At 39.8% G+C, this 10,879-nt stretch overlaps 1 protein-coding gene across 1 annotated transcript in view; it reads right to left on the reverse strand.

Annotated features, from left to right (window-relative positions):
- The window catches only part of Med30 (mediator complex subunit 30), a 17,067-nt gene that overhangs the window by 5,248 nt on the left and 940 nt on the right, over positions 1-10,879 (reverse strand). The window contains exons 2-3 of the mRNA XM_005360526.2: positions 3,416-3,574; positions 1,836-1,940 (exon numbers count right to left, since the gene is read on the reverse strand). Coding sequence (XP_005360583.1) covers positions 1,836-1,940; positions 3,416-3,574 — 264 coding nt within the window. The remainder of the gene's footprint in view (positions 1-1,835; positions 1,941-3,415; positions 3,575-10,879) is intronic.

Consider the following 10,879-nt stretch of genomic DNA (forward strand, 5'->3'; position numbering starts at 1 on the left):
AACCCAAAGAAAAACATATAGCTATCCTCCTGGGTAGGGGAAGTAGACAAGATTGCCAGGCAAAAAATCGGGATCTTAAGAGTGGGGTGGGAGGGGGGTAAGGGGAGATGGGGAGAAAAAAGTGAGAAGGGTAGGATGGGGAGAACTTGGGGCAACGGGATGATTGCCTTTCAGATTTAAAACCACACACGGCTATTATTTTAAAGTATTCATTTTCATAATTAAAATTATCTATCATAATTGGTAAAAACACATTTTGCATATTCTGCTGCTACAGTTCAGGTAAGCACCTGTCAGAGTCCCGTGTGCTAAAACTACTTACATATACTGAGTTCTCATGGTCTTTCACCACAAACATGTGTATACTTATATGTATATATTTATATGGTGTAAATAATGTCCTAAGTAGCTACCTATAAATGTATAAATGGAATCACATGGTTGCTATAATAAAACAAAGGTTTACTGGTTTTATTTGTAAAAGATTTTAAACACCAGAGCATCAGGGTCAGCAGCCATAGACTAAAAGCTCCACATCTTGAAGCAAAGCAAATGCTTCCTCTGCTTACGCTTGTTTGTCTCATATTTGCTACTGACTGACACATTAAGGCACAGTCCTGACTACTTCAGAACTGTATGAACTGATGGGGAAAAGAGAAAATATGGATTTGCATTAAGAATATGTGCTTTAACATAACATATGTGAGGAAGACAAATATATCACATTTATGAATATTACAACTCCTTTACAAATGAACCCAATGAAATATTTGTTTCAGTATAGCAACCATGTGATTAGATTTATATATTCATCATCTAAGGGCAACTATTTAAGCCAATGTATACACACATAAAAATATACCTGTATGTGTATATCAACAGACCAGGAGAACCAGTATATAAATATTTTCAAGGCTGGCTGGTAGTGGGTAATGGTACCAGCTGCCAAATCCAAGGACCTAATCTGATCACTGACCCACACCATGGAGAGAACCAATCCCCTAAAGTTGTCCTTTGACCTCAATATCCTCCCAGTCTACTGACATTTTTTTTTTTTTCCAGCAGTGAATTTTATTCTATTCATCAGTCTGGTCTGGTTTAAGTTAATCAAATCCTAAGCCCTTCTATCTTTGACTTCTGGTCACCACCATTCTCTGGTATCCAAAACCTATAACAGGGGCTAGGGAGATTACACCATGGGGAAAGTGTGTGCTATTTAAAAATAGAAATCCTGGTTTGGATCCTTAGCACCCACATAGAAGCTGGGAGCTTCCACGCACATCTCTAACCCCAGTGTGGAGGTGCAGGTCCCAGCACCCACATAGAAATAGGGTATGTCCACACACATCTCTAACCCCAGTGTGGAGGTGCAGGTCCCATGAACTGCTCTAGCCAAAACGCCAAGCTCCAGGTTCAGAGGACTGACCCTGCTTCAAAGAAACCGGATGAGGCGTGATAGGGTAGGCCACCCTACATCTCTGGCCAGCGCACGCGCACACACACACACACACACACACACACACACACACACACGCATGCAAAGCAGAGAATGCAGGTCTGAGAACTCCTAAGCAATACAGAGAAGCTAGAGGTCATCAGACACGTGCTGTCTCTGGCCTGTCAAGAGAAGATACATACTCTCTCTCCCACCCCACATTCCTTTGAAAAAAATTTCCACACAATACAGAGTTTTGCTTTAATGGGGAATTTAAAATACCTAAATTGAATGTTTCTTCTCTGTAACAACCTGCAATTCACTAATGTAACTATATAGACTTTGGGTTAAGTCTTAATCAAGGACTCCGAAATATAAAATGTACAGACTTATAACTCACTTTATTGACTTCTGCAATTTCTCGTCTCTCTTCACTAGCAAAACGAGGTGGGCCAGCCCGGTCGTCATTCTTTGAGCCATCCTCATCCACATATGGAATAAGTTGCTGGAAGTGACCATGAGAAATACAAAATGGGGTCCAGATATGTGAATTAAGACTATTATAAAGACTGCATTCACTGAGGATCCATTTAATCAAAAATTAAAAAGATTAACCACAAAAAAACCTTGGTTTTCCAATAAAGTTCACTGTGTTTAACTGAAAACATCAACAATAACAAAGCTTATCCTCCCCTCAAAAAACTACTGGCTGTCATATATCAAGTTAGACTTGGTTCATTCAGTCTGCAAATACGTAATTGCTAGATGCTGGCTAAATCACAGAAAGACGCATGTCAAGTGAGATGCAGTGTCTCCTCAGAGACCTTCAGTCTGTTCAAGTAAGATAGTCTTTCCTTTACACTACAAGAACGGACCTTTGAGGACATGTGTGACGCAAGTGCCATCAACATGACATTCAGAACTCCAGTGGCTGCAAGAATTTTTATGTGTCTTAATTTCTTTGAGGTATGAGAACTATTTTTAATAGGAAGAAATGAACAGAGCCTTGCCCTCTCTTAGGATCAGAGGGAGGTGGGTAGGAGGGTGTGGAGAGAATGGCAGGAGGGGAGGAAGTGGGAATTTGGATTGGTATTTTTTTTAAAAAAAAAAATCTAATGAAAAAGGAAAAAAAAAGAAATGTACAGAGCAGTGATACATCTAGCAAAAAATATTCTTAATTATGTGTGGCCTGTGAACGCTTACTGGAGAAAACCCCTTGTGCATGCAGCGGACATGGTAAATTATCATGAAGGAACGGTCAGAGAAGGATCCATTTGGCAAATGGTTCCGTATTCTTGGGGCACATATACCTGACCTGCATCCACAAGCACCCTTCTCTCCTGCTGCAGCACTGTCTGAAGACAGACTCCAGAATGGCACTGCTCCTGTTTTCTCTTTCCCTCCTCTATCATGTTCATATGTTCTGGTCTCTAGAATTTGGTGGCAGAAGTCAGCGCCCCAACCTTCGATTCGAGTCCTCCTCCCCTCCACCGCTTCCTCCTCACTTCTCATCTACGGCTCCTCAAAGTCTGATCTCCGGCCGCTGGCTTCAGCTCGTTACTTCCTGTTTCATTCCCAGATCAACTGTGTTCTGATTTCTAGTCACTACCACTTCGATCAAGTTCTATCCAACACAACTTTGCTTAGCAATGGTTAAAAACTGCCATGATAACTAAATATTTTTTTCTAAGAAAAACAGAAGAAATCACTGTCATTAAAATCCCAACAAATGCATAAACACAAAAATATCACTACAAGGCTGGAAAACAAATGCTACAAAAATCATTAATGAAAAATAAACATATACACTCACAATTTTATCTCTTCTCAGAAGCAAAACAAATAATATTAAAAATGGGGAATATTGCTAAAAGGAGAAAGAAAAAACCTGATGTGTTGACCTTCCTCCACCTCTGACATGCGCACTCCTGCTATTGGCCTTCCACCTCTGACATGCGCACTCCTGCTATGGACACGCACCTCGACGGGAATGGGGTCCATGCCGCCGCAGTTCTCGTTGCATTTGTCGTAGACCAGTCTTAACTTCCTGAAGAGAATAGAAAGCTGGCGAAGATGGTCCTGGAGCTTTGTTAGCCGGTCTTGGTAAGTTCCGGTATGATAAGTGACGCCATTTGGCAGCTTGGCAGGTAAAAGAAAACAATAAAAATATTGAAGATTTAAAAGTAATCCACATTAATTTATTAGCAGCCTGGTACAGTGTTTCACTGCAATAAAAGAGTCTTTAAAGAAGGCTCTGTGAACAGACTGCTGACCAGCTGAAAGGCTTTGCCCTATAATGTTAGAAATGCACAATTTTAATATCACTATCACATGAAAGCAGAAAGCTGATGAACCTTTGTGAATACACAAATTTTTTATGTGTTATATAAGTTCATATGAATTTTATACACACATATATACCCATCCATCCATATAATATATAATATACATGCATATATTATATACATGCACATATATTTAAAACTGAAGCGTAGGGTTTTGTTTTTCAGAATTGGAACAGTGTGCTCTCAAACTTGCAGAAGCATTTTCAAATCTTAACTACGATGATCAAAAGGGTAAGATGTGCAAAGTACAAACTAAAACACAAACCACCAGAGTCTTAATAGAAAGTCTTAATAGAAGATATGGGTACAAATGAACATATACTCAAACATCATATTAATAAATCATCGCAAATTACTCTTATCATATATGTTCTAAGTCATCAAATGTTCTTAATTCAAGAATCAGCCAGGCCTGTAACTCCTCTCAGGAGATTCACATGTTCAAGACCAGCCTGTCACCTAACGTGAATTCAAGGGCAGCTTGGGGGAATGTAATGAGACCACGTTTCAGAAAGAGTACAGGCAGGCAGGTGCTAGAGCCCAGAGGCATTTGTCGTGTCCCCCTTCCCCACCCCAACACAAGGGCCTAGGTATATCGGCCAAGGGTATAATTATCAAAGCTAATTAATCGGTAACATAATTTTTCCAAAGAAATATTCATTGAAAAAAAAAAACAATAAAGTCACTGTCAAATGGAATTTGGGTAGACTTGAATAATTTGTTTCTCTTTCCCAGATTCCCTTTGATAAATGTTACAGTTTCTCAGCTCAGGAGACAGATCTTCTGAAATTTCTGAGTGGTTTCTAGTTTCAGGAATCCTCAGCATTAACCCATGTTAAAATGCACCTGGAAGTGTGATGAAATACCAAGGGCCCTGTGGCTCACAACATTTTAAAGCAGGATGGCATTAGAAGGGTTCATACATCCATACAGTGTGGGATTTCCCCTAAGAACCCCTTTTACAGACATTAACAGGCACCAGCGACGCAGACAGTCAGATGGCCCCACCACCCTGTCTGATAACGGTGTGGCGATTACATCTCACGCAGAGAAGCAGTGGCCTCCTGAATCATGGCATCTAACCTGGTTTGCTCCTTGGTAAAAAGCAGAACTCCTCTTTGTAGCATATTTGGCACAAGAGTTTTAGTGTATGGTCTGAATAATTCTCATGAGCATTTTACCCCTAAGTGCGTGTTTACGTGTTTATGAGAAGCGTATGTCATGCACAAAATGATTGATGAGTCTTATTATAAAGAAAAGCAATCTTGCTGAAATGCAACGAATTATCCACCTGAAATCTGCCAACTGAGTACGTTTAGATATTAGTTTTTATACTTCCTCCTCACCTTTCGTGTGTCAAGCATTGCTCTGGACTCCAGAGTGGCAGTTTGAATGAGTGATGAGGCTTCCATACGCTACAGAACGTATGGTAATCGCACCTAAGCTCCCTGCTGCATGCTGTGGTGGAGCTACTCAGCTGGAAAGCTCATCAATAACCATCGCCCTCATGAATATGGATGAAACCTCATAAATATATCACACTCCCACATACTAAAAAGGCATACAACTAAATTCATCATCTATTCTTATAATAAAGCCCCCATATATGAAAAACATATTTAGGTTATAAAGTCAGCATCACGATGGATGTGCAGCCATTGGAGGAATTCCCACTCAGGTCAGGAACAGAAAAAGACACATACGGAGACCACTGTTACTGATGATGTACTCTGTGGCGAAGGAGCTGGCCAGGGTGACTATGGAAGACAGAAAGGTTGAAACATAAAAAAAGGAAGTAGTATAGTGACCACTGTTTCCAAATGACATCATTAAAAGCCACCAACGGTAAAGGAATTCCATATGGAGGTAAGCGTAAAGATAAAGGAGAGGAAGAAAGAGCTGTGCTTTCATCTCTACAAAGAAAATGGAAGAGCAAGAACCTAGTACATCAGAAAAAAGAAAGAAGGAAGAAAAGATTTAGGAATAAACCTAGGAAAGATAAAAATAAAAACCTCAAATGCAAAACAAGAAAAGAAGATTCCATGATCTTGGTTACTAAGACTTAACAGTGTCAAGGTTTTCTAGACTGAAAAAAAAAAACCTAATAAAACCACTAACAGGTTTTTCTTGATCTAAGATGTATGTGGAAAAGTAAAAAGGACACTTACTCTGATATAGAAATATAAACCCGCCACAGAAACTCAAAGACTATCTGAGAATAAAACATTCAGTGATGGAAGTGAAGGGGAAAGAACCCAACACCCCCAGCCAGATCCATCTGTACAGAGCTGCAAGCGGACCAAATGAGCAGTGAGGTGAGCTTTCAATCAGCCACTGTGCAACAAGGTGAGTGCTGTCCGTCACACTTCCTAACAGGATCAATCCCACAAGGACCAAAGGGTTACCAAAGCAAAAATTCCAGTGAAAACACACAGAATTCTTCATCATTTGAGAAGGCATTCCTAATTAGACATAAAATCTGTAACCTAATAAATCATATGAACTGGAAAATCAAGAAATCATACATTAAAAAAAATAAGCAGGGCAAAAACTACCTAGAGGAATCAAAAGGTAAAATAGAAAGACCAGACTGAATATACCAGGCACAGTAGCTCAGGTCTAAAATCCCGTAATCTCAGCATTTAAGAAGTTGAGGCAGCATCACAGGTTCAAGGGCAGCTCCAGCTACACAGTGAGACTCAATTCCAAAACAAAATGGAAGAAACAAAAGTGAAACCTGGGGAAAACAATTGCAAATATATCACAGAAAACAAGGGAGATAAAAAAAAATCACACAAACACACATATGCAAGCACACACACATACACATTGAAATTGGAATAAGCAATAGCAGAAAATAAAACACACAAGATTCATAAATATATGATGAAATGTTCAAACTCAATCAAATAAGGAGAAAGGTTAGGTAGTTTATCTGTCAGATAATCAAGTACCTAAAAGCATGATCACTCCATTGTGATGATCTGAATCAGGACACAGGAACAACTTTCAGAGGACAAGAGGACTCATTCAGTTACAATTCTTATAAATTAGCCGGTTCTAAAAGCTTATCAGCAAGCCAGGCGGTGGTGGCGCACGCCTTTAATCCCAGCACTCGGGAGGCAGAGCCAGGCGGATCTCTGTGAGTTCGAGACCAGCCTGGACTACAAGAGCTAGTTCCAGGACAGGCTCCAAAACCACAGAGAAACCCTGTCTCGAAAAAACAAAACAAAAACAAAAAAAGCTCATCAGCAGGTACAGTGATTTGGTTTTTGTTTTAAAAATTTATTTATTATGTATACAATATTCTGTCTGTATGTCTGCAGGCCAGAAGAGGGCACCAGACCTCATTACAGATGGTTGTGAGCCACCATGTGGTTGCTGGGAATTGAACTCAGGACCTCCCGAAGAGCAGACAATGCTCTTAACCACTGAGCCATCTCTCCAGCCCTATAGTGCTCCTTTGGATGGGACATAATCATTTGCTCCAACATCAGAGTATTTCCACCCAGTGGACTACTATATGGTATAAGAAGAGAACGGGAGTACTTTATGGATATGAGTAAGTTACAGTGTAGCAAATAAATAAGGCAAAGTACAAAATATTATGCACAGATATCTGTGCAAAGGGGATAAATGAGACAGTATGTAGGCACAGATTTGATTAAATATGCAAAGAGCACTTGCAAGATAAACATAACCAGTGGCTAGAATCATTAACAGCCACTGCTCACAGAGAGGGATTAGGTACCTAGCAGACAGGAAATAGAAAGGAGAATGCTCTCTGCAGTGTGTTCTGCTATTCCTAAATTATGAATATATTATGTAGCCAAAATATGCAATAAAAGATTAAAAGGATAATAAGCTGAATCAAAGCAATGCTATTGTTCACAGGGAATCTTAATCTGGGATTCAGGGATATTTGGGGAGATGCTTCTTAACACCTTGAAAACATTTTTCAAAATGTGTTTACTCATTATTTTGTTTCTAAGGAAAGTCTACAGTTTTCAGAATCTTGAGGAGCTAAAGGAGATCTAATAGACAAAGTTTTTCTCAAAGAAATGTGTGGAAGTAACTTTAGCAGTGTGGATTTATGCTGCTTCGCTTTCATGCACTGATACAGATGTTTTGAAATCTGAGTATGTTGAAGAGCATGGGGTTGTCCCGCCTACTGGAGTCCTAGAAGATCCTCATTTCCCAGAGGATGCCAGAAACTGTGGCATGATAACCCTAGTCGTAGGGTCTGACCAGTGTCTACAGACGATGACCGAGTACAAAATTAATAAAAGCAAAGCAGAGCAAAGATAAGCGTGCTGGAATGAAAGCTAGGGACAAACAGTCTGCACATTCCTTTTTTTTCAAAACATCCTCTTAAATATCCACTACGAACCACATATAATGGAAGTTGGATAAGCTGCCTACAATTAGATGAACAGCCATGCTGTTATCTGTTAAGAACATCCGTTTACATCATCACTTCTGACTTTTTGGAACGCAACAGCCTTTTTGGGTCACTGTAAGGTCCCCCAAAGGGTTTGAGATGAGTCTGAGCACAAAGTGGAAGGTAGATGCGCACTGTGGAACTTTCAGAAAGAGTCTCATTCTACTCGGGTGATGAGTGCAGCTCTAGCTCTCTTAATAATACAGATGCCTCAGGAACAACTGAAGTGATGTAACAGGAGGATATCAAAGCCGTCTGCTGTAGCAAGGAACCGCTTGTTTGTCCCGGCTGCCCAGAACCAAAATAACCACACAGAAATTGTATTAATTAAACCACTGCTTGGCCCATTAGCTCTAACTTCTTCTTTTTTTAAATATTTATTTATTTATTATGTATACAATATTCTGTCTACATGTATGTCTGCAGGCCAGAAGAGGGCACCAGACCTCATTACAGACAGTTGTGAGCCACCATGTGGTTGCCGGGAATTGAACTCAGGACCTTTGAAAGAGGAGGCAATGCTCTTAACCACTGAGCCATCTCTACAGTCCTAGCTCTAACTTCTTATTGGCTAACTCTTACATCTTAATTTAACCCATTTCTATTAATCTGTGTATCACCATGAGGTCATGACTTACCAGCAAAGTTCCATACATCTATCTCTGGCAGGGGATCCATAGCGTCTCTCAACTCTGCCCTTCTTCCTCCCAGCATTCAGTTCTGTCTTCCCTGCCTACCTAAGCTAAGTTCTACCCTATCAACAGGCCAAGGCAGTTTTTTTATTCATTAATGGTAATGACAGCACACAGAGGGGACTCCCACATCAGTCTGTGATGGTAGGTCATCTATTTATCCTCTCTTTAACCTTCAGTTTCTTTAACTATAAAATAGGAATTAAAAACATCTCTCAAAATTGTTCTTAGATTTGTGGACCTAGCCAAGTAGCTGATAGTTGTTTAGCTATCTGTGACCATACCTGCTTCTCCATGCTCTATCTAATTCAGATGCTGGCACAGGGCAAGCTAAAAATAACAAACAGTGCATGCTAAATTTCGAGACATCATGAAATCCACACTCCAGTCATTTTTGTTAGTAATCTATTTACTTGGAACTGCCATAGAATTTCATTCTTTTCTTTGAGTGCATTTATAATGATACTATCTTTGTATGACATTGCACATTGAGTAACTGACACAGACTCCCATGAAACAAAATCACATTTATAAAGATAGAAGACAAAAATCTCAACTATCTTTGACACAAAGAAAAGCAATAAAATGCTCTTTAAGGCATCCGTAGAAGTAAAAGTTATTAAAGTCACAAGACAGGCCTCAATTACTCCACACTGAGCAGCTTTAGGGCGCCAATTTAGCTCTCTGGCCCATAGAAACCTTATCAGTTCAACAAAGACACTTTTTCCATCATGTAGTCTTAGGATAAGCAAACACTAACAACAACTTACAAAGTGTGTGGGAACAATCTGGATATCTGAAGGCAAAGATGAACTTAGACCCAGATAATCATTATAATTACACTTCCAGATTTTAGACAGGTTATAAACATAAAGGAAAACTTAAAGAGCAAAACTTCTAGGAGAAAACATTCAGTGCTTTGGGTTACACACAAACGAATTGAGTCTGACACCCAAAGATCTGTAGCAGAAGAAATCAACAAGTGTGATGGGATTCCACCACAATTATAAGATCTCTGCTCCTCAAAAGATGGTTTGAAAGAAGCGAGAGCCACATAGTGACAGGAGCACCCAGCAAAGTAAAAAGGCACAACAATAAGAAATGAAGATGAAGATGAGAAAAACTAGAACCCCCGAAGACTGCTAATGGAGATTCAAAAAGGTCAGCCACATCAAAATTACTTTAAAAATTTAACATATATATTATGAACACGATATATACATGATTCAATAACTACACTCCTAAACTCAAGAGAAATGAAGCACACACCCACACAGAAGTCTGTAAAAAACAAACTTTGACATTATTTATGAGGGTATCGCTGTTGATAAGGGCTCCAAAGTGGAAACAACCCAAACTCGCACCCACAGATCAACAAATGCAAACGCCGCGATGCATCCATTCAAGAAAATAGTAAGAAAAAGAAATGACAGCTATATAGATAGATGCTGAAAGAACAACCTTGGCCCACAAAGCTCACCTGCTATGTGATTCCTATTATACAACGCTCTTTAAAACTAGCAGGGGTTCCTGGGAGATAGAGGCAAAAAGTCACAGGTGGTACAAGGAAACTTCTTGGGTAATGGCTATTTTCACTGTTGTGACTATGATCAAGTCACAGGTATATCCCTAAATATGTCAAAACGTTCCAATGACACAGCTTACTGTATAGTCTAGTTAAGCCTAGAAAGGGGGAGAACTATTGTCTCAATTCTTCAGCTTCAGGGCCATCTCCTTCACGGAGAAATTTTGCTCGAAATCTTCTAAAGTCATTTTAAAAGGCAGGTATGGTGTGATCCACTTGTACTTTGGAGAACACAAAGTTTATAAAACAAGCTTGACACAACTTGGTCCAATCAAGAAATTGGTGGTAGCCGGGCGGTGGTGGCGCACGCCTTTAATCCCAGCACTCGGGAAGCAGAGGCAGGCGGATCTCTGTGAGTTCGAGACCAGCCTGGTCTACAAG

Source organism: Microtus ochrogaster, linkage group LG3 (genome assembly GCF_000317375.1).
Source record: "Microtus ochrogaster isolate Prairie Vole_2 linkage group LG3, MicOch1.0, whole genome shotgun sequence".
NCBI classification, from domain to species: Eukaryota; Metazoa; Chordata; class Mammalia; order Rodentia; family Cricetidae; genus Microtus; species Microtus ochrogaster.